Source organism: Peromyscus leucopus, chromosome 14, assembly GCF_004664715.2.
Source record: "Peromyscus leucopus breed LL Stock chromosome 14, UCI_PerLeu_2.1, whole genome shotgun sequence".
In the NCBI taxonomy this organism is placed as follows: domain Eukaryota; kingdom Metazoa; phylum Chordata; class Mammalia; order Rodentia; family Cricetidae; genus Peromyscus; species Peromyscus leucopus.
In genome coordinates, this window is record NC_051075.1 from 46,420,267 (window position 1) to 46,447,029 (window position 26,763).

Genomic DNA, 26,763 nt, shown 5'->3' on the forward strand with positions numbered 1-26,763 from the left:
TGCCTCCCAAGCTTGCCTATAGGTGGAGGTGTTTTCTCAGTTGAAGTTTTTCTCTTCCCAGGTCACCCTAGCTTAGGTCAGATTGAAAGAAATATAGGCAGTACAAGCTATACAAGAGATAATTAGTGGTTAAGAGTCCTTTTTTTTTTTTTTTGCAGAAGACCAAAGTTTGGTTCCCAGCACACACATGGTGGCTCCCATTTGTCTCTAACTCCAGTTTCAGGGCATCCAGCACCCTGGTCTGAACATGAGCACCAGGCCCACATGTTGTACATATACATACATGCAGGTGAAGCACTCCTACACATAATTTTTTAAAGCAAACTATATTAGTCATGAAAAAAACTAGAAAAGTTATAATTTTTTACAGTTTTATTGACTGGTAATTATACTCATTTTGTGGAATCATATTCTGAAGCAGAAATTTTAAAAAAATACATACTTTTTTTTTTTTTTTTACTTTTTTTGTGTGTGTGATAGGGTTTCTCTGTGTAGCCCTAGCTGTCATAGAATTTGCTCTATAGACCAGGCTGGCCTCTAACTCAGAGGTCCACCTGCCTCTGCCTCCCAATCACTGGGATTAAAGGCCTGTGCCACCACCACCCGGCATAAAATAATATATATTCTTATAGATTAAGTAAATAGTAAAATATAGCCAGGCTAAGAGATGACCACCTTTCTTGTTCTGGAGATTTATCTTCCCTCGTGTATAAAATCAACCTTTGATATAAAGATCACATTGCCTGCTTTCAAAACTGTCCAAGCAGTGATGTATTAGCATCAGTGAAGCCTGCAAAGCATTGAAATCCAGAACACACACATCCTCCAACTGTGAAATAACAAGACACAATTCCAGTATCCCAGTGTTACTTATAGCCCATGAGTGTAAAATTGATGGTTACCATGAGGTTACAGAAATCTACTGACATGCTATAAGTCCTTCACTGAAACTAGGATGTATTTTTAAATCAATGAAAATTGGAGCGTATTTAGGTATTTGTTGGCACCAAACCTAATTTTTCAAGAGCTCTCTTTAAAAGTTCACACTATTTTTTTGGGGGGAAGGGGGGGAGAGTTAACAAATGGTTTTCTGCTCCTCTGTATTTGTATATATTCTGGGCCTGTCTGCTAAAGTACCTGAGAAGCTCATTCCTGTTGATCAGAAATTCTGTTAGACTATTATTTAAAATTATACGACCTGCTCTAATTATAGGGTACTGAAGAACTTGAAGTGCGAATTCTGGTGCAGGCTCGGCCAGGCCAAGATATCCGGTAAGTTCAGATATACATAATGTACAGCCCACTGTGTTTCTACATCATCATAAACTCAGGGGACCATGACTATTATAAACCCACAGCTATGTCAACTAGCCATTTTTTCTCAAGCTTTAACAAGAGGCAAAATGAATTTTCTGAATTTTACATCCCATGTCTATCTTGCCTTTTAAATGAAAATAATAAAAATGAAGAAAATTATCAAAATCAACATGAGAAAAAGTAAAGTTGTAAGTACATTTCCCCACAGTTAACTCTACCTCTAACCAATCCGAAATTACTCAGTTCCAACTCCTAGATTACCCAGAAATTGGAATAGAGATGATTGAATATTTATACAAGTAGCTTATAGTAACACCCTCCTCAACTACCCTTAATAATGTAATAATTTGCTGTTCCTTGCATGTAAAGATGAGGTTTCTCTCCTACAATAAATATTATGCATTGTTTGAATTATTTTTGTTACACTAGAAAGTGTTTACATAAATTCTATCAATACTAATTTGCCCAGCATCCCTTTGTAAAAAAGCTATGCTTCTCCCAGTTGAAATTGATAATTTTAAGTATAATACAATAAAAAGAAAAATATAAGATGTAACATGTTCTTTTATCAATCATAAATATAATTCCTATTCTGTCTTCTATAGTGTGATAGAACTTTAGAAACTTAGAAATTTTAGAATCTCTTTTTTTTTTTTTTTTTTTTTTTTTTTGGTTTTTTGAGACAGGGTTTCTCTGTGTAGCTTTGCGCCTTTCCTGGAACTCACTTGGTAGCCCAGGCTGGCCTCGAACTCACAAAGATCCGCCTGCCTCTGCCTCCCGAGTGCTGGGATTAAAGGCGTGCGCCACCACCGCCCGGCTTAGAATCTCTTTATTATTGAGTTCCTGACTCATTTTTTAACTCCTTTCTCCCCTGATTGTGTCCTCTGTCTGATACTAAAGTTTCCCTCTGAGTTGAGAAAATGTTAGTCTTAGCCATAATGCTTATGGTTCTGCTTTGACTTTCAGACCCATCGGCCATGACATTAAAAGAGGGGAGTGCGTTTTGGCCAAAGGAACCCATATGGGCCCTTCAGAGATCGGTCTCCTTGCAACTGTGGGTGTCACAGAGGTGGAAGTTAATAAGTTTCCAGTGGTTGCTGTCATGTCAACAGGGAATGAGGTAAATAAATAATCAGAGAAATAAGATAAAGGGGAGAGCTAGCTTATATGATAAAACCCTTATGACATGTTTTCTGTCATAAATGGAACATTGTAGATTATGGTTCTCAACAATGGGACTTCATTTCAGAGAAATAATAAGTTGGCCTTGGCATAGTTTAGGTACAAAAGATAAGGTAAAACTGGAAACTGCATATTAAGAAATTATCCCCTTCCATTTTTAAAATGAAATATATAGCCAATGTCCTTTCCCCACTCTTATTGAAAAAAAAAAAAAAAAGAATGTTAGCTGCAAGCTGTAGACAGTAAACCATACTTAGTCTGTGGAAACGTGATTTGTGTCTCTTGTTATGAAATGCTGGCCCAGCCATCCTAGGAAGTAAGGGAATTAAACAGATACCGTGGCTAGCCTGTCTTCTTGTTAAAGTTCTATGTAAATTCTAATCACCAGAGGGGGTTAATAATCTTTTTTTGATTTGATTTGGTATGAGGGTTTGTTTGGGTCTCAAATGAAGTATCTCTAGTGGTATGCTATTCAAAATGGATCTACATGTTAGTCAGGCCTCGCTTGGAAAGGAGATGATAACCAATCTTTTTCTGAGAACTCTTGAAAACCTTCCTGACTGCTCTCTTGCCTAGGTTGTTAAAATGTCCAGGAGCTCTATAGTCATTTTGGGACTGTGAAAGGATGAATAGTCTAGAAACTCAATTACAGAATCAAATCCTACCAAGATTTTTAGCAGTTTCTTTGGACTATACTATTAAAGAGTGATAGGACTTACAAAAAAAAAAAAAAAACAAACTTTTTGTTCTGAAAGTAACCTTTTATTCGCATTATTTTTAATGTATTGAAGTCTTTAGAAAGGGTATCTCTCAAAGCAAAAGAACAGAATTGTATTTTTTTTTTTAATTCTGCTAATGGGAAGCTAAATCTGCATTCCAGATCTTCCTAGGTACAAATGTACCAAACATCCCTAAAAACTATCACTGACCTCAAACAAATGTTCTTGTCATTTTGATAGGGCAGTGATAGGTTTAATAACCCTGTGTCTAACTGGCACCATGGTTAGCAGCAGAGAGGTGCTTGCTTCTAATTTTATACTCTCTTTGTTGCTGTTGCTCCCTCCCATATTCAAAATTAGCTACTTTTATAACTATGTACTTTAGTTCAACATGGTTTCTATGTGCCAGGCCTTACAGAGGAAATCAGTGGTAAAAGAAAGAAATAAAACATATCTCTTCTGAAGGCTTGAGATCCTTAGATATTAGAAAACAGTAACAGCTACAAAAACAACTCCATTTATTTTCAAAGATGCTGAAAGAAGTTGCACTTACCTGTAATGTAACAAGGCTATCCTAGGTCCAGTCTCGGTGCAAGCTCCCCTTAAATGTTAGTTCAGGTCAGCGTCTGATGCGTTAGGTCTCACTGGCCTTTTCATAGTGTGCCATTGCCCTTGCTCTCTTTCATCCCCTCACCACTGTCCTGTGTCATTTGTCCCCCTTTTGCTCATTCTCCTCTCCCCAGAGAGTCCTGCCTTTTGACCTCATGTCAAATGTATTTCATTTCCTTAACCCACTGAAGGCCTTTTCCTCCCTCCCATGGTCCTCTTTCTGCTTTAATGACCCTCACATACACACATGTGTGCACATAGACATACATCTATTCTCCACATATGAGATAGATATTCAGTAGTTTTCTTTCTGGACCTGGCTTTTTTTACTTAACATAATATTCCCTGTCCTATCTACTTTCCTGCAAATATCAGGATTTCTTTTTTTCCATACAGATTTTTTATTTAGCTTACAAGGAATGTGTTCTCATACACTGTTTTCATCCAGTTTACATTTTGCTTGACTCCATGCTTGTTGCAGCTCCCAAAACTCCCTGGCCCTCCTTTCCCCACTGTGCTCATTTTATTCTTTCATTCTTCCTCCTTCTACTTTGTTCCCTTGTGTTCTTCCCCCTTCTCTCTAAAAGCTTCTCTTTTCCTATGCTCATGGGCCTCTTCATAATTTCCTGGCCTTTACTCTTATTTATTACCACCTACATAAACATATTTATGTCTGAAAAAAAATCCTGTCTGTGTACCACATTCTCTTTATCCACTGATGGACATGGAGGCTGTCTCCATTTCCTGGCTTGTATGAAGAGTGCAGCAACACCAACTGGCTGTGCAGGTATGCCTGTGGTGTGCTGACTTAGTCCTCTGCTGATCCCGTGGTTCTCTTGTCAGTTTTGAAGAACCTGCATACTGATTTCCGTGGTGGCTTCACCAGTTCCCATCCCAGGGACAGTGGAGAAGGGCTCTTCTCCCCTCCCTCCTTGCCAGCAGCTCCCATCCCAGGGACAGTGGAGAAGGGCTCTTCTCCCCTCCCTCCTTGCCAGCAGTTGTTGACACTCACGGTTTTCTTCACAGTACCATTCAGAGTGGGATGAGATGGACTCTCATAACCATTAACTGCCCCGGCCAGCGGGGTCTTCAACGGGGACCTGAGGGGAGGGTCGGCGAATGAGAGGGACAAGAGACACAAAGAATGAGAGCAAGACAGGATGTCTGATCAAGCTCCAAAATTTTATTTTTCTCTCAAGGCATATATAGGTAGGCAAAGGGGGTTGAGAGCAGGAAGGGACTTAGTAATGGGGGTTGCAAGCAGGAAGGGACTTAAATATTGGCTGTTCGGCCAGCAGGAAATGTTGCTCTGAAGGTTATCTATCTACTCTTGTCTAACTGCCTAACTGCTTAACTGCAGCTCATTCACCTGATATCTGAGAAGAGGTTCTGGTGCTATGGAGACTTAAGCAAGGCCTAGATCTAAGAAAAGAGGAGAGAAGCCCAAATATGGCAGCATGTGTGTCAAGGGTCACTTAGGTTTATGGCTCCCGTCAATTAACGTTTGCACTTCTCTGTGTACACTTCTTGAATCTAATGTCATACCATATGGATGCATTCAAACAGAGACAAGCAAGACAGTTGCTTTAGGCAACCTAAAGAATATTGTACAAAGGGCTGGAGAGATTGCCACCATTAGACATCTTCCAGAGGACCCAGGTATAGGGGATCCAATGCCCTCTTCTAGCCTCCACAGTATTATATGCACATGGTTCACAGATATACATGCAGGCGAAACACCCATACACATAAAATAAATAAATAAATAAATAAATTTAAGAATGGGCACACAAAATATCTGTGTAGCTATATAAAACCTGCCCAATGTTATGTGAAGTTATAGCCTTAATAAAATTAAGGAAATAGAATTATTAACTATGTCTCAGAATATATGGTTTAGATATTTATTTCAGTAAACTATACAGGCTAAAATTTAGGCAGTACTATTATGTGATTATAAGTATACATTCTTAACCTCTGACATTCTGTAAATATATACGTGCGTGCTTTCATGCGTGTGCGTGTGCGTGTGCGTGTGCGTGTGTGTATACACTTGGATTCCAGGGCTGAGGGGTATTGCTGACTGGTAGAGGATTTTTCTTGCATGTGTGAATCCCATGGACATCCAGGCCATGTGGTGGTGGCACATGCCTTCAATCCAGTACTTGGGAGGCAGAGACAGGAGGACTGCCACAAGTCCGGGGCTGGCCTGGCCTGTGAAATGAGTTCCAGGACAGCCAGTAAGAATCTCTCTTAAATTTAATAGTAATTTTTAGAAAATAAGCTTGAACCAGTTTTCTTAGAAATATATTGAACAAGAAACAGTATCAAACAGGGCACCATCAGACATTGATAGCTTTCTTACTCAGGAGAACAATGCTCTTAGCAATCCTCATAACCTTCTATAGCTACAATGTTTATTCTGCAAGTGACAGCTCAGGTATAAGAAGATAAGACTCATACTAAGAACTGCAGGAGCCACCCTGGTCTAGAAACTTCTTGTTCTATGTAGGAGTCAGTATTTTTTTTTTTAATAATAATCTTGGGGAGCCTCCAAGATGCCTATAAAGTAAATATCTAGTGCAAGTGTCACCATACACGGGAACCCAAAGTTAAGACTTCCCTCTAGGTATGTATGGTACCTCCCAGTCCACATACATGGTACTAGAAATCACTTTTTTCATGGGAGGAGTAAAACTACCCTGGGCTTCATGAGACCCTGTCTCAAAAACAAAAAACAACAACAAAAGAATTGTTGCTCAGTAACAAGCTAACATTTAATCTTTAACAAATATCTATGGGAACAGAAATAGAGAATGCACTGTCTGTAGAAAATTAGAAAACAGTAATAAAATGGAGTAAATGTCAGTTGGCTTTTTATTAATCACCATGAAGTAGCTATTTTACAGTGTCAGTGATAAAAGTCTTTTTTCGGGGGGAGGAATATATGTTCAACATACATTATATGTCTGTAAGAAAACCTTGAAATACATTTTAAATTCCTCTCTCCCCTGTGGTGCACCACTTTCAACCCTCCCCACTTACTATACTACTAGTGACAGGCAGTGCTGGGGTACAGGAGGTCTGTGGTAGGTTGGAAAGACAAACTCCCTGTTCATACACAGTTAAGAGTAACTGGGAAGTAGTCAATAAGCAAATAGTGATAATGGCACAAATAGCAATAGAAATAGAGAGGTAAAATAATAGACTGGCCACAGACTACTGTCTGTGGACACTTACCCAACACCAGCCCTGCTATTGCAATTGGAGTGAAAGCCTGGAGACTAAATGTTCCAGACTCTTTCCAGCTCTTGTCTAAATACTAGGTTTTCAGGTTTTTGAGATCGTCTCACTATGTAGTTCATACTGGTCTCAAGTTTATAGCCCTCCTGCCTCAGTCTCCTGGGTGCTGGGATTTCATGCATGAGGCACTCTAAGCCTCTACTTAGGTTTTGCTGTTTGAATGCATTCACATGGCAATAGAAGGTAGAAGTGAGGTGAAAGAATTAGCAGAAGCAGGAGCCCAACTCTTAGACCCATCACATTCCAGCAGCTCTGAACACAGGGGCAGCTTTCTGCAGTCACTGGTCTTTAGTAACACCATTCTCTCTGTTTATGCCTCCAAGTTTTGTAACACATTTATAAGCAATGCCTTGTATTTAAAAGTCTTCTCCCACCTCCTTTACTAGAAACACCTAGATGAGTTTTATTTTCTTGTCTCGACCTGATTGGTAAAGTCTTCTGTTATAGATACGGTGATTAGAGCTGACAGCTGAAGGGAAATTTGGCATCCACAGCACATGCCATGCGAGGGCAGTTTATTCTAGACAGATGAACAACCAAAGGAAGATCCTGAGGTAGGGTACATATTTATCATAGCTGAGGTATAGCAAGGTCCATGTGGCGGTAAGAAAAGTAGAAGGTGTGTAAAAAGAAAATAAAGATGGAGAGGTGACAGACCCTACACCATTTTAATCTCAATGCCCAACTTGGAACAGTAGAGAATAGCAGAGAGCATAAGTGAATAGAATGAGTCTTAAGACATTAACTGCATTCTGTTAAGTAGTACAGCATGTAGGAGAGACAAAGAAAAAAAGGTAGGCTATGAGATGTACTGAGAAAATTTCACTGAAGTGCAGTGGAGAGATGGTGAGACATACCAGACCCACAATATATTGTGAAGATAAAACTGGCAGAGCTTGATAAGTAATTTAAAGTAGAATATCAAAAAATGTAGGGAATCAAGATGAGCTCTATGTTTTTATCTACGCAAGTCTAAGGATCGCTGTTTACCCAACTAAGAACGCCTGGGCAGTAGAAATTAGGACTTCTGTTTTGAACATACTACGATTAAGGTATCTATTAGAAAGCCCACAAGAAATGTGATAGTAAAAGAAAGATTTGAGATGAAGATATACATTGAAAGTTACCAGCATAACTATAGTATTTAAGATCGTGAAATTACAAAGTAGGAGTCCAGGAGATAGGGTGCCACTTTTACACTTAAGGCAGCTGATCTTCATCCCTTCCCAGCCTTTATGTTTATCTTCTGATTTGGGCTCTCGATGATACCATCTCTCTACACATAAATACATCAAGCCACCATCTTCAGCTTTCTTTGGATATTTCCATCTTTGTCTCCTCTAATTCACCATCTTTGCCTTCCCAACCAAAAAATGCCTCCTCCTAATTGCCTCTCCTGACAACAGTGTCACTATTCCATGAAACTACTTTTTAACAGTATCATCAGTGGTTTTTTAACTTAAAAAAGTTATTGTAGTGAAACATTCAAAATACAATCCACTATCTTAACCATTTTAAACAAAATTAAATATACATACTTTTCTTTCATTTGTTTTTTTGGTTTAGCTGTTTTGTTTTTTGTTTTTGAAACTGGGTCTCATTATGTAGCTCTTGATGGCCTGGAACTCACTATGCAGACCAGGCTGGGCTCGAACTCACAGAGATCTGCCTGCCCCCTAAGTGCTGGAATTAAAGTTCTGGACATGGCTACTCACATTCAAGTGGTTTTTCCTTGTAGTGTATTTTGATTATATTCTTTACCCTCACTCAACTCCTCCTGGATCCCTCCTGCCTTCCTGCCCACCTAACTTCTCATTTTCTCCCTTCCCCTTCCTCTTTCCCTCTCAAAAAAAGAAAAAAAAAAAAAACAAAGAGAAAAGAAAAGTGTTTTATTCTCTTAGTGAAGCTAGAGCTCAACCAGCACTGGGATTATAAGCTTTTGCTGAGGGGACATGTTTGTTTGTCTGTTTGTTTAACATGGGTGCTAGGGATCCAAACTCAGGCACTTTACTAACTAGCTATTTCCCTAGACAATAAACCAATTTTTTAAACTCCTTAAATTGTGCTTGCAAGCTATAAATGTTCCTCTTTATTGTCTTGTCTTATAACCAAGTAGCTAAGAGAGTTAGCTTAAGTTTACATTTTTTTTCAGAGCAATAAGTAAAAGCTATTCCAATAAAAATAAATTCTATTGTAATCTGACTCTGTGCGCACGTGGGGGGGTGAGAGAGAAATCTGTTGATCTGGATGTGATATTCTAGGGTATGCATATATCATCAAATTAGAGTTTGAACAAGTAATAAATTTTCTAGAAAATGGTGAAAGAAAAGTGAAGGTGTATAAAAGAGCTGCTGCTTGCAAGGCAGATGAAAATAGTTACTGACCACTGCAAAAAGTTACAACCTTCCTCTTACACACAAGTCTTAGATGCAGGCAAAGCCATTTCAGTGTCTGAGAAAGTGAGTCTTAGGCACATGATGAAATCATTAAGACCATAGTATTAAATCTCTGAAGATTTAATAGAAAGAGAGAAAGAGAGGGAAGACTCTTATAATAAACTAAGTCAATTTGTCATTTAGACAAATTAAGAAGGAGATTCTCTTCATGAGGATTTAACAAAAGAACTTGTACCTTTCTTTCAAGATTTCCTTTTGAATCTTTACATAACAATAAAATGCTAATCATTGAATATCTAAAATTATATTCCCCCTTTGTTCTTAAAGTATTTTTGTGTGAATATTATAGTCATGTTAAAAGTACTCCAAGTACTGTATTTGTCCTTGATAAAAGAATGCCTTTTATAAAGATAAATACAAGACCAAACAAGCTAGAGTTACATCAACAGGTCATTCATCATTTGGTGAATGCATGAATTCATTATCTAAACATAAAAGTTGAACTCTCAGCATTGGACCCTAAAAATTAACAGTCAGAATGGATAAAGAAGAAATTTCCCTCCAGTCCAGTTTATCAAATAAAATACATACTTATAGACTAATAAAAATATCGTAGAGATATAAATGTAACCAATTGGTAGATAAAATGCCTATTAGTATCAAATATGTGCCCTAGCATCTCTGCACCAAGGGAAAAAAGTAGTACATGTCTGATCAAATAACCAAAATGCCCCAAGAACCTTATTTTATGACAAAGAAAATAACTAACTTTGGGAACTCAACCAATAACGATCATAATTCAGAGTAAGTGAACTTATCCCCATAGAGAAATGCTCTGTACTAGTTACTTTCCTATTGCTGTGATAAAATACCGTGGCAATGGAATCTGAGGAAGAAAGGGTTTGTTTTAGCAGACAGTTCCAGAGGGCTAGAGTCTGTAATGGCAGGAAAGGCTCGCCAACGTCCCCAGGAACAAGAAGCTGGCTCAGTACATTTCCATCCACCCACCGGAAACAGAAGGAAGATAGGAAGTGGGGCTGTCTATACAAGCCCCCAGTGATTTACTTCCTCAAGCAAGACTGAACCTCTGAAAATGTTCCATGATGCCCCCGACAGCACTACCAACTATGAACCAAATGTCTATGAAGCTGTGAGGAGACATTCAGCATTTAAACCACCATATCCCCTGAGCAAAGGACTAAGAATTGAGAGAAGTGCAGCATAACCAATAAGAACACCTCAGTGACAAGACTTCTTAGCTAAATCCTTTCTTTTAGTGTATTGCATTTACTTATTTGTTTGTGTGTGTGTGTTGGGGGTGGGCGTATTAACTATATTATTGGCTGACATAGCTAGCTACATGACAAGGTCTCACATAGCTAATCTCTGACTGAGGATATGACTGAGGATGACTTGGAACTCCTAATCATTCTGCCTCCAGCTCCCAAGCACTGGAATACAGGTATGCACCACCACATGGCTTAAAAGAGCTCTTGTACTTGGTGCTTCATAGTTGCCTTCAGATCAAAAAACATCTGTATACCAAAATAGCATATTTTGAGATGACATACTTTTCTATTGTACTACAAAATCTCAGCAGTATCTGGAAAGAAGGCAGCTACAACAGTGTTGTACATACATGATTTTGAGGACTGGAATTGGTTATTGGTTGGTTCTCAAGGAGCTGTTAATGAGGACAGTAACAAGAACAGACTGGTAAGAATTTGTAAAGTAGGTGACTTGCTGCAACAGTCTTTCTCACCTTTTAGCCCACTTGGGGCTACAATTAAATCAGTGTGTCCATGATCCTATGTCAGAGTACAGAGATCTAAATGTTTGTATTAAAACTGTCACTTCATGGGGCTGGAGAGATGGCTTAGTTCTTAAGAGTTGGCTGTTCTTCCAGAGGACCTGTGTTTAGTTCCCAGCAACCACATGTGGCTCACAACCATCTCTAGTCAGACTGATGCCCTCATCCAGCATAAAGGCAAACATGCGGAGGAGCACTCACATATATCAGATAAATGAATAAGTCTTTAAAAAAGAAAGAAAGGAAGAAAGAAAGAGAGAGAGAGAGAGAAAGAAAGAAAGAAAAAAGAAAGGAAGGAAGGAGGAAGGAAGGAAGGAAGGAAGGAAGGAGAGAAAGAAAGAGAAAGAAATAAACGATCACTTATAATAGTTTGAGTTACACACTGTGGTTTGGTACAGTTTAAGTATTACACAGGCAATAGTACAGTATTTCAAGTTCATGGTTCTGCTTCATTACTCAGAGTAAAGTTTATTAGCAAGGCACCCAGTTGTAAGGCTTTACAAAATCTCAGATAGAATAAACTGAATGCCTAGACCTGGAGACTGAAATTGTGGAGATGCTGGTAGCAGACTGATGAAAATGAGATGAAATAGAATGGAGCCAGATATGGTGGCACATATCCCAGCACTAGAGAAACAGTGGCAGGTTCAGCCTGGTCCACATAGCAAGTTTCCGGCTGGACTGCATAATGAGACTGTGTCTCAAAAAACAAAAAAGAAAAATAAAAAGAAATTAAAGGGGAAAAGGTTTTAATCATTGAGGTCTTTGGTAAGAGAGTAGACTACAAAGGGAAAAATCAACATCCAAAAATTGAGTATCGGGCTGGAGAGATGGCTCAGAGGTTAAAAGCACTGGCTGTTCTTCCAGAGTCCTAAGTTCAATTCCCAGCAACCACATGGTGGCTCACAACCATCTGTAATGAGATCTGGTGCCCTCTTCTGCTGCACAGGCGTATTGTATACATAATAAATAAATCTTTTTTTAAAAAAATTGAGTATTGAAAAGCTAAGAAGTTAGTAGTAGCACCATTGATGATACCAAAAATAAGAAATGGGAACTTAAGTGGTACATAGGAAAGAGATGGTAAAATAGATTTTGTTTTACTTTGTATTTTTTTTCCTCTTTTGTATTTTAATTGTATTAAGTTTTAAGCACCATTCCTGACATGGCTGGAAATATAACAGAAAATGGGATTAAGTTGTAAAGAGGAAAATTGTGGGTTTATTCTTATATATTTAGATTTCCATTTAATGCTGTATGCTTCTTTAAAAATACTTTAAATGAACTGTAAATCTACCCCCTCCTTTAACCAACTATTATTTCATTATGTCAATTTTACAAACTACTGGTTCTCTAGTTATCTCTAACTAGTCTCTGATTTCTAGAACTGTTTTCAAAAATATATATAACAGGGGCAAAAAAATACCATAACACCAATAATAATAATATAAACATGCAGTTTTCTTCTTAAAACAACTTATCTGACTAACAGAGTTCAAGAGCTGCCGGTCATGTCCTCTGTAGAATTATCAGTACAATACTTTGGCTGGTTGTGACCAGATAATTCTCTATATCAGCACTGCAGTAGCAGTTTTCCAGTCACTGGCAGTGACTAAGTTTAGATGTGGGTCACAGTGTCCTGTGGCATATGATAAAGGTAAATTAGTACATTGTTTCAGGGAAGACTAACAGGTGACATGGCAGAGAGTTTATTTGCAGCCTCTTTGTAAGGAGATCATTTAAAAGCCACTACTTTTTAACATAAAGCCAAAACTCTGGGTGCATAAATCACTAATGATAGCCGGACGGTGGTGGCGCACACCTTTAATCCCAGCACTCGGGAGGCAGAGCCAGGCGGATCTCCGTGAGTTCGAGGCCAGCCTGGGCTACCAAGTGATCTCCAGGAAAGGTGCAAAGCTACACAGAGAAACCCTGTCTCGAAAAAACAAAATAAATAAATAAATAAATAAATCACTAATGAATCAGAAAGAAGATTAAAGGGCAACTGTGGTTATTGCCCTGGGTGTTCCCATATTAACAGACAAAGTATCTAAGATGATAGGCTTGCTGTCTGCCTCCTGCTCAGCCTACTACCAAGTGGTGCTTTGGGTGTGAGGCTGCAGCTCAGTACTGTGGCACGGGGGCCCTGAATATGATCCTCAGCACCTTAAAAAGAACACACTCATTTTAACTTTATAATGTTTCTGAAACTGAAGTACCACTCTCTCGTTTTAACTTTATTTATTATTATTGGGGAGGGTTGAGGCACATGCATGCCATGATGTATTTGGGAAGGTAAAAGTACAACTTCGTATAGTTATTTCTCTTCTGTGCATGTACATGAGTTCCAAGGGTCAAACTCAGGCTATCAGACTTAGGACAAGTATCTTTACCCACTGAGAGCCATCTTGCTGGCTCTCAAAATATAACTTACATGTAATCTTCAATGTGTGTGTAATGGGTTAAGGGCTCCTTTTCTTGAGTATTTTGCAGTCATAAGAGTCTGTGTTCACACTGTAAACAAATACGGTGTGAACTTGCCCCTAGTTGTAACAATATGAGAACCAAAGGGAATGTAGACACTCTGACATTAGGAAAGAAAGTCACATTTATTGAATCATTAATAACAATATAATGCATTAATATTATTAATAACACTATATAGTAATATAATATAGTATTGGTAATATATTGATATTAATGATATATAATCAATAACATAATAAATCACATTTATCTGCATAAACTGTTACTTAATTCTGACAAGTACATTACAGGGTGGCTGTAATGAAGTCATTTTATAAATGAGAAAATTAAGGTAAAGCATTTGAGCATTTTCTTCATAGACACCATTGGTAGATATTAACTCAGAGAAGTGGAATTGTGGATGGGTATAGAAACATATTCCTTGTTTAAGTTTATGTCTCAGGCAGAACAATAACTGTTTCTTTCAAAGAAGTTTTTCTTGAATACTGTTGATTCCACTTCAGAAAACATACCAGAAAGCTTGAAAGAGAAAAATCAAAGGGTTGTTCTCTTCAGACTTGAGAATCTCAGATAGTCTCATTGTCAGATAAATTGGGAGAGGGTTGGAGAGATGTCTCAATGGCTAGGAGACTGGTTGCTCTTCCTGAGGACTCAGGTTTGACTCCCAGCACCCATTCAGCAATTCACAAACAGCTGTAAGTCCAGTTCCAGGGAATCCAATGCCCTCTTCGGGCCTCAGTGGGCACCAAGAACATGTATGGTGCATAGACATACATTCAGGCAAAATACCCATACACATAAAAAATATTTTAAGATGAATTGGAAGGTAGTATTGCCAGACCAAAGATAGTTTTATAATAATCAGATTCTAGGGAAGCCCAGTTTCTCCTTGACATTATTGCCGAATTATAGCCAAAGCTAGTGTAAAATTTGACACACTGTTCAGCTAACATTCTCCTTTACTTCAAATATTTATTCAAAGTTTGAGCATATAACTTCTACATGCCAGATGCCATCATAGATGCCCAAATGCTTAGCTTATTCACATCTAATTTCTTCCATTAGAATAGGCAACATTACCTAAGAAAATAATTAGTGGTGATTTTTTGGCTTTGTAGCTGCTAAATCCTGAAGATGACCTCTTACCAGGAAAGATTCGAGACAGCAATCGGTCAACACTTCTAGCAACAATTCAGGAACATGGTTACCCCACAATCAACCTGGGAATTGTGGGAGACAAGTAAGTATATTTTTCTTTGAAAAGTAGTTATTCTGAAATATGAATATTTAGATTATTGGAGTAGATGGAGTTGATGCTAAAGATACAGGCTGAACAGCATGATTTTCATTGGTCACATTCTTCCATAGCCTAAGGATTATATGAGGTACATATGAACTTTACGAATAAATATTTTCTTAGAATGGGTATTATAAAAGGAATATTTTTTTACTTTGATGTGGTGTGGTAAATTGAGATATGTTTTTTCATGTAATTGGCTTTAACCAAGTAGAAATATGGGTGATGATGTCATGCTTTTCACACTTTTATTTCAACAAAGACATTGGGAATAGAGGTGAGAAGCCTAAGAGAAACTGTCAAAACTAGTCTTACCTGATTGTTTGACATTTAAGCACACTTGTTTTCCATGGGCTTGGACATTAATTATGTATCCTGTGTGACCCAAATTTCTTCCAGCTTCACCTATTTAGTTGCAAAGGAGGTGCATTAACTATACCTGCCCATCTTTAAGAACACATTGCCCATACCTACCAAATCAACTTAGATCTTCAGTAAATTCTCCAAATGTTTCTTTCAGTTTTTAGTGGTTTGTCTTGTCTTTTTTTTTTTTTTTTTTTTTTTTTTAAGTGAGGCTGGAGAGATGACTCAGTGGTTAAGAGCCCTGGCTGTTCTTTCAGAGGACAGAGTTCAATTCCCAGCAACCACAGTGTGGCTCACAACCATCTGTAATGAGATCTGGTGCCCTCTTTTGGTGTGTAGGCAGAACACTGTATACATAATAAATAAATAAATAATCTTTAAAAAAAAAAAAAAAAGTCTTGCCGGGCGGTGGTGGCGCACGCCTTTAATCCCAGCACTCGGGAGGCAGAGCCAGGCGGATCTCTGTGAATTCAAGGCCAGCCTGGGCTACCAAGTGAGTTCCAGGAAAGGCGCAAAGCTACACAGAGAAACCCTGTCTCGAAAAAACAAAAAAAAAAAAAGTCTCTGTTTTCTGGGCATCCCACTACTAAATAGTAAACAACACTTCTACTTAGACCTTTTCACAAGGCACAGATTCCTCTTCTCTAGAAGTGTCACTGCTTTAATAACACTAGACATTAATCTAGTGCAGATAAAACTAGACCCACCAGAGTGATGGATACCATGTATCACCTGTATCACTGTCTCCCTTGTCACTGGAAAAAGTTCATTATTCATTGATCCTTTCTTTAAGATGAGTGCATTTAAAGAGGCTCTGTCCTATCATTTTATAAGGTATGTTCTAGTAGGTGTACTGTTAACCCATCCTAGATGAAAGGTAGGCACAGTCCAAACCTTAGACATTGACATTATATGGGGAACTTTTTAAAATTCTTCTTTCCTGAATATTGTGTGTGTGTCTTTAAACTTCATTCCTTTTTAAAATCCTCACTGTTTGTGTTCATCTGGCGTTAGTGGTGCACACCTTTAATCCCAGCACTCAGGAGGCAGAGGCAGGCGGATCTCTGTGAGTTCCAGGACAGCCAGGGCTACACAGAGAAACCCTGTCTCAAAAAACAAAAAAACAAAAAAATGCACAAAGATAAAGTGAGCAAACCTAAAACTCCAGGAGACAGTCTTAGTTTCTTCTAAAGAGTGGTGCTGTCCCTGCCATCAAATGCATTAATGGACCCTTGAAGACATGTAAAGGTTAAAGGAGCGTTTTAATTATTATTAAGCATCTTAGGCCTAAATTGTACTCCTCTGGCCCATAATTCTATCTATCCTCACTTTTGTTTGGGTTTGGTTTTGATTTTTTTTTTTTTTTTGGTTTTTTTTTTGGTTTTTTTTCGAGACAGGGTTTCTCTGTGTTGTTTTGGTGCCTGTCCTGGATCTCACTCTGTAGCCCAGGCTGGCCTTGAACTCAGAGATCCACCATGTTCTGTCGCCCAAATGCTGGAATTAAAGGCGTGTGCCACCACCGTCCAGCCTATCCTCACTTTTATTGTTGCACTTTTTGGTGTTGTTTTGGTTTGTTGATATTTTTCATGGGATATGTATATGCGCGCGCGAGTGTGTGTGTGTGTGTGTGTGTGTGTGTGTGTGTGTGTGTGTGTGTGTCACATACTACCTCAGCTTCCCAAATGTCTGGGCCACAGCAGTCAGCTTTGGGTTTTTGGGCTTTGGTTTTTATTTTCTTTTTTCTTTTTAAGGTACTTAGGTACTTGGTATATTATATTACTGAAATTATCTTACTATAAAAGCCAAAACACCTTTAAAAGGCTGTTATGTTGGTGTACTAATAGATATGACTTTTTAAAAAGCAGGTTTGTGGAAAAGGAATGTTAGGAGACTTACAGGCTCCAGGCTGATGAGATCCTGAAGTGGGAGAGCAATTAGGAAAGATAGCATCAAGGCCATATGCAGGCAGCCATGGTAGGGTCCTCAAGGAACACAGACCTGTCATTCCTTCAGAGTCTAAGAACAAAGAGAATCTTCAGGGTGGGACAATAAAATGTAGTGGGTAGCCATTCCAGCTTGGATCTGGAAGTTCCGACCCCCACTGAGACTCTGGCAACTGTCACGCCTACGAGGCGGGGCCAGGGGAGGCGCCTGGAGACCCGAGAGCTGGATGGGCCCTCGCTCTCTCTGTGTGCCTCCCCTGGCCCCGCCTTGTAGGCGTGACAGTTGCCAGAGTCTCAGTGGGGGTTGGAACTTCCAGATCCAAGCTGGAATGGCTACCCACTACAATAAAGCTCCATATCAAGGTAACCTAGCCTACGTGCCAGAAGTCACAAGGCACTGAAAGTCAAGTTATAACTTGAGTTTGTTTCCAGCTGCAAGGAGGGAAGAGTACAAGGACACTGCAGAATGCCTGCCTTGGAGAGCTGTGGGAGCAGGATGGACCAAGGTGGGGGGACAGCGAGAAGGCCTGTGACCTAACACTGATGTCTACTTGTGTAAAGTCCTTACTAAATGTGTCATAGACATCTTCTGGTAGTGTAGTGTTGATTTTAAATTTAACCTCAAAGCATACATTGAAAACAGCAAACAGAACAACAAACTATAAAACCTGTATAGGCAATGGAGAGAAATGTACCACTTTCTAGTGTATATCCTTCTGTTTGGTAGCAGTACCTTCATAAAACTGAGAACAGGGTTGTTGTTTAAGTGAGTGTTGCTAATATAGACCTTTCCAGTCTTAGAGTGCTGTATTAAGCCCAGAATGAATGGTTTAGAACTCAGAGGTGGAATGTGGGAGGAAAGAATTTACAGCTATTCTAATGGAAATCTGCACTGGGAATTTAGCAAGGGAAACAAGGTGCATTACTGTACAGCTATTGATATTCTGTGTAGGTTGCCTCTTCATTCTTTTTGCTATGCATTCCCTTTTCTAATGAAAGCAAATATTGTTATACAGAAGCTTCTAAGAGAATCTCAGCAAGGAAACAAGTTGCCATGGGAGGAACCCTGGGTGAGAAACAGCTCTGGAATGCTTTCAAGCACAGAACCATGCTAAGCTATGTGGATAAGGGTAGAAAGTAATCCTTGTATTCTTATCATTTAAAAAGGATTGAGTGTGGTTTTTACATTCTGTGTGAATTATACTTTCCAGCTCTTGTTATTTATCTTGATTTTTACAGTCAATATAAACAAGAAGAGTAAGTTGTTAGAACTGTTTAAATTGAATTGAGCTAAAGTTTGCCATTTATTTATTTATTTATTTTATATCTGTGTGGGTGTTTAGCCTGCATGTATGTCTGTACAGCATGTATGTCTACTGCTGTGGAGGCCAAAGAGGGCATCAGATCCCTAGGACTGGAATAATAGGCAGTTGTGAGCTGTCATGTGAATGCTGGAAACCAAACCTGGATCCTCTGTAAGAGCTCTTAACTTGGGAGCCGTTTGTTCAGCCTATAAAGTTGGCCTTTGTTTTGTGTACCTTTTGTTTAAAAAAATATGGTGAGTTAGCGAGCATTTTAAGAGGAATACTTCAAATACCTGAAAGTTAACTTTATTTTTTGAATGTTCATTTACAAATAATAAGTTTATATTAAAATACATTTCCCATATTTTTCTCACACTTTATAGAATACAATACATTGGAGTTTTGTTTTGTTTTTTGTGGGAGCCCGTTTTCAGGTTCCTTGTGGCTTTACCCAGCAGGTCCGCATAGAGGATGATCAGGACCACGGGCCTGAGTGCAGGTGTCTGAGATGGTCTGCACTTGGCTGTGCTGGGGAGGAGGTCTTTTGCTCCACCCCTTGGCGTCTCTATAAAAACCCTGGGGCAGACACAATCGGGCCTGTTGGAAAAGGTTCCAGGCCCTCATGAGGCTATCCTTTATTTTCTAACTGTTTATCTCCTCAAGATTCTCCGCAATAAATCCTTCTATCTAATATTTCCTGCTGCTCACACTCAAGAAAACTCTGGGGAGCTGTGGGGTTGATGGGTAAACGCCCCACAGTTTTTTTCTTCTTTAAAAAGTCTAATTTTGAAACCCAGAGATATTAAGGATTTATCTGACATTATAAAGCTAGTTAGTGCAGAGGCAGAAATGAAATATAAATTTGAGATTAATTTTACCCAACTCTTTGTTATGATTTTGAAGATGTGATAAAAATGTGTCAGATGAACTGAAGCAACTATAAACTTTATGAAGTCAGAACAAGTTTCATAAAGAATTTGAAGGATTAGTAGGATCTAGATAGGAAAAGATATGTTAATCCAAATAGGAAATAAAGTTTGCAATAATAGGCCAGACTGATTAGAACTAAAGATTGGGGTAGAAAGAATACACATAAATTTGGTAAATATTTGAGGTTGGGTTTTAAAAGGCTTTTCAATCAAGGTAGAGTTGCCCAAATCAGTTAAATTTGAAACTTTTTTTTTTTACCAGCAGAAGTTATAGAGTCATTATTTTAGAAAAATAAAATGACTGCAGTGTATCAGATGGGCTAATGACTGAGGGAGACTGTTTAGTCAGTCCCAGGAAACATGCGTTGTATATGGATATAAGCTACCTGGTCTTAATGAATCAGTTGGAGTGGGCTAAGACTTTATCTTTCTAACTGTATAAAGTGAGGACATGACTGCCCCAAGGTATGGCTGAGGAGAAGGTTTTTATTGTAGCTATGAGGGAGAGTTTAGCCAGAGGTTTCTGGAAGAGTCCAGAGCAGGGAGAGAAAGTAGTAGACTAAACATGGCCAGCAGACAGATCTTAGTCATAGAGGAGGGAGTAGGGGGAGAGGAAGAGAGAAAGAAACAACCAAGAGAGGGTCAAGAGAGGGACAAAGAGAGGAAGAGGAAGAGAGAGAGCATAGGTAAAATAGCAAAGTTACAAGAATGAGAAGCTGGAGGGCGGGGCTTCTGAGATAGAACAGTTTAGGGTAAGGGAGAAAAGCTAGGACACTGAGGGAGCCTGGAGGCTAGCATATGCTTTGGTATGCCAGTAGGCACTGCAGATAGCCGTTTATCCCTCCTGACAGTGAGAAGGAAATGGTTCCTTTGGTAGAGGGGAATGGGCACCAGTGTTTGGGGGTGTGGAGCTTCCATTGGACCTAACACTAACAAACTTATGGTTGGCCCAAAGCTACTGGTCCATGGGTCACAGAAAGTAGCAATAATGCAATGCATTCAGTGAATGCACTGTGAACTTTAAGTATATTGCTATTGAAGATACAAAGTGAAAGAAATGTGTGTCTTAGTACTGAGAAATTATAGACTAATAATAAAAATACTTCCAAACATTACAGCTCCAAAACTCAGATTTCAAAAATAGAATTAAGCCGGGCGGTGGTGGCGCACGCCTTTAATCCCAGCACTCGAGAGGCAGAGCCAGGCGGATCTCTGTGAGTTCAAGGCCAGCCTGGGCTACCAAGTGAGTTCCAGGAAAGGCGCAAAGCTACACAGAGAAACCCTGTCTCGAAAAACCAAAAAAAAAAAAAAAAAATAGAATTAAAAAGAAAGAAATCAGGAGAAATGGTAAAGGCTGTTACGTAGCACAGAATAGTACATTGCTACCAGTGTTGATTAATGTTCATTTGGACAACACTTTATTGAAATAGTATGTTTAAAAAAAAAAAACCCACACAGCTGTTAGGCCTCTTTATCACAGTTTCATATCCTGCTGTTTCCCCGCCGTATCCTGCTGTTTCCCCGCCGTATCCTCCATTTGTAATCCCTGTTTTCTTGGCCTTTGAAGCTCTTCTTCCTGTGTTCACTCTCCTAATACGTGTTTTCCTATGGCTCTCCCTTGGCATTCTATCCTCATTGGCTCCCAAATCCTGTTTTCCCTTCCAGAGTATGAAACCAGTCAAGCTCAGATAAAACAGATATCCTACTTTTCTTTTTTTCCCATGACTGGTTCAGTAACCCATCAGCCTGCTTATCCTACTAGGCAGCATGAGTTACTGAGTTCTATCCATGCCAGTAATGCAGAGTTGTGGCCAAAGCTTAGCTAAAATATTGGTCATTTTGGCATATATAAGTTCAACTTTTCTATTTTCTTTCTAATTTCCTCATAAAATCACTATCATGTATAACCTAAACAGAGTAGGTAAAGAATTTGTTATGAGTCAATGTGTGAACTTACCAAAAAAAATAGTAGTAAACTTCTTGGATAACGGAACAAAGTATGTGTTGGTAGTCACTATGTCCACAACAATTGGTGAGGGTACACCTCCTGGATTGGACAGCCATCTTTTCCTATACTGCCTTCACTTCCCATGCAATCTAGAAGCTTCTGTGTATAACTATTTAGAAGAATTTTACAAAGTACCTTCAAATTTAGGAGGCTGTTCTCTGAGGCCTAAATAGACAATCTTATACATTTAGCTCTGAATATAAGAAGCAGTAAACATGATTCAAATGCACAGATTCTACTGCAGAAAAAAAAATTTAAAGAAAGTTCAGGGCTGGAGAATTGGCTCAGAGGTTAAGAGTACTTGTTATTCTTGTAGAGTGCCCTGGGTTGGTTCCTAATGAAAGAATGAAATAAGAAAGACAAAATAAGAAAGGGTACCTTTCGGGCCCTGCCAAGGTGTGCCACTAAGCAAAACAGTTAGTGCTGGCGGTTTATTGGGGGAGGGGAGGGAGGAAGTGAAAGAGCGAAAGGCCATGTCAGAGTGGGGACAGGAGAGAGGCGGACAGACAGAGAGCAGGGAAAAGAGGGACAAGAGGCAAGAGAGCGAGCTGCGCCGGGCGGGCACTTTTAAGGGGTGCACATGTTACATAGCTGGCGGTGGAAAGGGCCCTGGCCACAGGTGATGATGTCACTGCTTCTGAGGCAGAGGCAGGCTGCTGCCAGGCGGGAGCATCTAGCACCCACATGGAGGCTCACAGCAGGCTCCAATCCCAGGGGATCCAAAGCTCTCTCCTGACATTCTTGGGCTCAGGGGCATGCACAATGCACACACATACATACAGGCAAAACATTCATACACATAAAATAAACAAATCACTTTTAATTTAAATAAAGTTCAGTATTAATTGAGTTCATATCAGTCCTAAAACTAATTTTTAACTATTCTACTGTTTGTACCTCAGTTTAAGACACAACTCAGTAACACAGCTTCCTAATTACTAACTTGAACCTTTCACGACTTGAATTCCTCCCTATAATTAAGTAAAATGTCCCCCATTCTGGAAAAGAAGGCTTCATAGAAGCCTGCCCCACTCAACCTGCTGGCTTGCTTGGCTCAGTTGTAGACTGCTGTTTGGATTTCAACCTTGCAGCTGCCAATTTATAAAGCTCCCTCTTCACATTAAAGCACAAAGTGAAGATTAACAAGTACTGAGATAGCAAATTGGGTTCTTATAAAACTGGCACATTTCGCAGAAATGATCAAGATAGACTTAAAAGTACAGTGATTACTTGGGCAAAGCCCAGTGTCTTACAGCTTCCAATTTGTGAGCCAAACAGTTCTAACTTCTTAGTGCTTCCCTAATGGCCTTAAAGTGGGGCTTGTCTAATCAATGTGGAGAGTTTAGATCTCGGTTTAATTGGTTCTTCTTTATAACTGCCTACTTCTTATGAAATGAACTCTTTTCTGCTCAAAATATAGTTTTAAATTTTGAATCAACAGATTTTTTTGTCATTTATTGGAAAAATTCATTTTTCTCTTCTCTAACAAAGAATATTCTTCACAATTTAAAGAACATGCTTTTAATTAAAAGATAGTCTTCTCACTCTCAGTGGGAGACTTCTTTAGTGACTCTTGCCCTTCCCTTTCTGAAGCCTTCCTTAAGCCTTGTTGTAGTTGATGTTTTGTTTCAAGGAACAATGTCTAGGTAGTACTATACCTGTAGAAATTTCCTATCTATATAAAGTGAGGAGATGACCATTCCAAGGTATTGTTGACAGGAAGGTTTTTTATTGTAGATATGAGGGAGAATACATTCAGAAGAGTCCAGATCAGGAAGAGAAAGTAGTGGACTATAGGATCTGGCCATGAGAGGAGAGGGGGATGGAAAGAGAAGAGGACCAAGAGAGGAAGGCAAAGAGAGAGAACAAAGAGCATGTAGCCGAAATGGCACGGTTATATGGGAATGAAAAGCTGAAGGAAGGGAAGCGTATGAACTGGAGATGTTTAGGATTGGGGGTGAGGTGAGAAGAGCCAGAATGCATGGACTCTATAACAGGTATTTGAGAACCTGAGAGAGCCTGGAGGCCAGCTCACACTTTCGAATGTTATTAGGCACCACAGTTAGCCATTTGTTCTGATTCTTTTGGACCTGACACTACACTAACCTCACAAACTTTCCTAAAGACCCTTAACCCAGTTCTGATTATTATGTCTTGAAGCCAGAATGTTTCTTAGTCCTTCCCAGCCCAATGATCCAGACAAATCTCTCCCACCCACAGTCCCGCAAATGCTTATAAAATAATCACTCAGAGGCTTATATTAATTACAAACTGTATGGCCTATGGCTTCAGCTTCTGGCTAGCTAATTCTTTCATCTTAATTTAACCCATCCCTATTAATCTTTGTGTTGCCACATGGCCATGGCATTACCAGTCTGCTGACAACTTGTTGCTCCTTCATCTCCTCAACTGCACCCTCCTCTCATTATCTCTTTTGGATTTTCCCTCCTGGCTCCATCCTGCCCTGCCATATACCAATGCAGCTTTATTTATTATCAAGTGGGAGCCACACATATTCACAGCATACAGAAAGACATCCCACAGCAATGTCTCACTCATATATTTCATTTCTTATATATATTTTCATTTTAATCAATGTACTTGAATTCAGTCAATAATATTATCACTGCTTATTTATTTTGTTAATTTTTTGACAGGGTCTTACTATGTAGCTGTGGCTGGGCTGACTATTGGGTTATTAGCAAATTGAGTTCTTATAAAACTGGCACATTTTGCAGAAATTATCAAGATAGACTAGGATGTGTATGTAGACTATGCTAGCCTCAAACTCACAGAGATCCACCTACCTATTTCCAAAATGCTGAAATTAAAGGCATACACCTCCACATCCATTATTTTCTTAATTTCTTAAATCCCATCTTCAGTAACTGGGTAACTTCAAAGCTAGGCCTTGTGGAAATACCTAGTGGAACTGAAACAGTGGAAATAACAGGTATGTATTGTAGATGTAACCAACTGTCTTATTAAATAAGAAACAACCAATGCAAAGAAGAAAGCCAAGAGAGCAGAGCTAAGAGCCTTACCCATCTGCTGCAGCTAACCTCTTCAGCCAAGAGACCTACTTCCTGTGTTTTTGTCTTTATATAGACTTTCTGTTCTGCCTTCTCATTGGTTGTAAACCCAACCACATGACTGCCTCGTCACTGCATGTCTGTACAGACCTCCAGGTCTTCTATGATTGGTATTAAGATTAAAGGTGTGCATCTCCAAGGCTGGCTGTATCCTTGAACACACAGAGATCTACCTAGCTCTGCCTACCAAGTGCTGGGATTAAAAGCATGTGCCACCACCGCCCAGCTTTTGCTATGGCTCTAATAACTCTGACCCCTGGGCAACTTTATATATTAACATACAAATCACATTTTAGTACAAATAAAATATCACTATATTTCCCCTTTTCTATTTTAATAAAAGGAAAAAGGTTATAACTAACATAAGAAAAACTATATACAAAAATACAATAACTATATTCAATATATACAAGTAATAAATACCTAAACAATGTCTAGTCCATTTGTATTTGACAAATTCAGAGAAAATAATTCCATTATCTATCCTATTTTGGTAAGTCCAAAATGTATCTATTTCACTTTCTATCCTAATTAATCTTCAGCTATAACTAACTAATCTTCAACTCCCTCAGAGATCCAAGAAGGAAAATAATATTACCTAATAAAAAACAAAGGCAGGAAGTGCATGCAAGCAGCTTCCAAAAAAATTGTGAGTTGACAGAAACAGCCCTCTGCCTGGACAGTTACCTGAGGTTTCTCCAAAGTGCTGGGGCATCATCTTCAGCCTATAGGCTTAGCGTATCTGACAGACTCATTTGTGAACTAGGATGTACACAAGGTCAACAGTTCAACCTCACATTGGGTGAGAGCAGTCCATGTACCAGAAACACCTGAATTCCACTAGTGTCCTGTCATGATTCAGGATTTTCAATTCTGGAAATTGTTGATGTTTTTTTAATTAAGCTGTCCATTCTTCTTGGCTGTATATATGTGGCTTCATCTCAGCATCCCATTTTTCTTCACATCCCTCTATTAAATGCCAGCCTACTATTGAGAGGCATGAGCTTACTTTTCAAGAATAACTATTTCAGCTGCTGTTCCATTGCACATCAGAAGCCATCGGCCCACTGCCTATTCAGCTGCCTTCGAAGAAAAGTCACTGTACCTTTTCCGGATTGTGAAGGCCACTTTAGGGATAGTGCCATATTGTCCTGGCCTCAGAAGATGCCTTTTGATAAAGCCATAAACACGCTTGTTTTGGCAAGAATCAATAGTCCTTTGTTTCGTGTCCTGTCTGTCCTGTTTGTCAGCAGTTGATTCGAGGATACTTTGTTGTCCAGTGGCTAACTTTTGCCACAATGAAAGTTAACTCCATGTGCAGTTTCTTCAATGCCCATATTTTCTCTGAAGTAGATTGGTACTGCCAGGAGCTGACATGTCTCATAGTCATAACAAAAAAGAAAAATTTTCTAAGTTATTAAAACATTTTAAATGCCATATTCTGTAGATCTCTGAAGGGTTTGAAGATGACCTGTTTATCTAAAATATATCTGCTCAATTTTAAAAACATACCTAATATGACTACAAGTTCTATTATAATGTCTAACTACTAACTTTCTTTTTTTATATCCTAATAGTTGGTAATAATAACATTCAAGGATCAGAAAATTGCATTACATTGTTAAATGAACGGTATAAGTACAATTAGAAATATACATATAGCATTTTCTAACAATATCAATTTCAATATATATAATTTGTATACAATATAAAACAATCCAATCCAATATAAAGTATTTAAAACTAGTAATTGTCTTTTTCTTTTCTTTTTTTTTTAAAGAAGAACCTTAAATCTAATCTCCTTTGCTTAGCCTTTTTCCTAACCCTTGACAACAACTTGTAACCAACTCCCCTAAACAATGAAAATTATTCCAGACCCAAAACCCATTAAAAAGACCAAAAAAACCACCTGCCACACACCACCTCTTTGGGAATGTGGGTGTCATATTCTTAAAATTGCTTCCTGCTGGGTATGGGTGAAGTTATTTTTATCCTGAAAGAAAA

At 38.9% G+C, this 26,763-nt stretch overlaps 1 protein-coding gene across 14 annotated transcripts in view; it reads left to right on the forward strand.

The window, feature by feature from the left end:
- The window catches only part of Gphn (gephyrin), a 410,602-nt gene that overhangs the window by 340,170 nt on the left and 43,669 nt on the right, over positions 1–26,763 (forward strand). For all 14 annotated transcript variants that reach the window (XM_028876083.2, XM_028876082.2, XM_028876085.2 and 11 more), the window contains 3 exons: positions 1,214–1,272; positions 2,284–2,437; positions 14,942–15,063. In XM_028876083.2, coding sequence (XP_028731916.1) covers positions 1,214–1,272; positions 2,284–2,437; positions 14,942–15,063 — 335 coding nt within the window. The remainder of the gene's footprint in view (positions 1–1,213; positions 1,273–2,283; positions 2,438–14,941; positions 15,064–26,763) is intronic.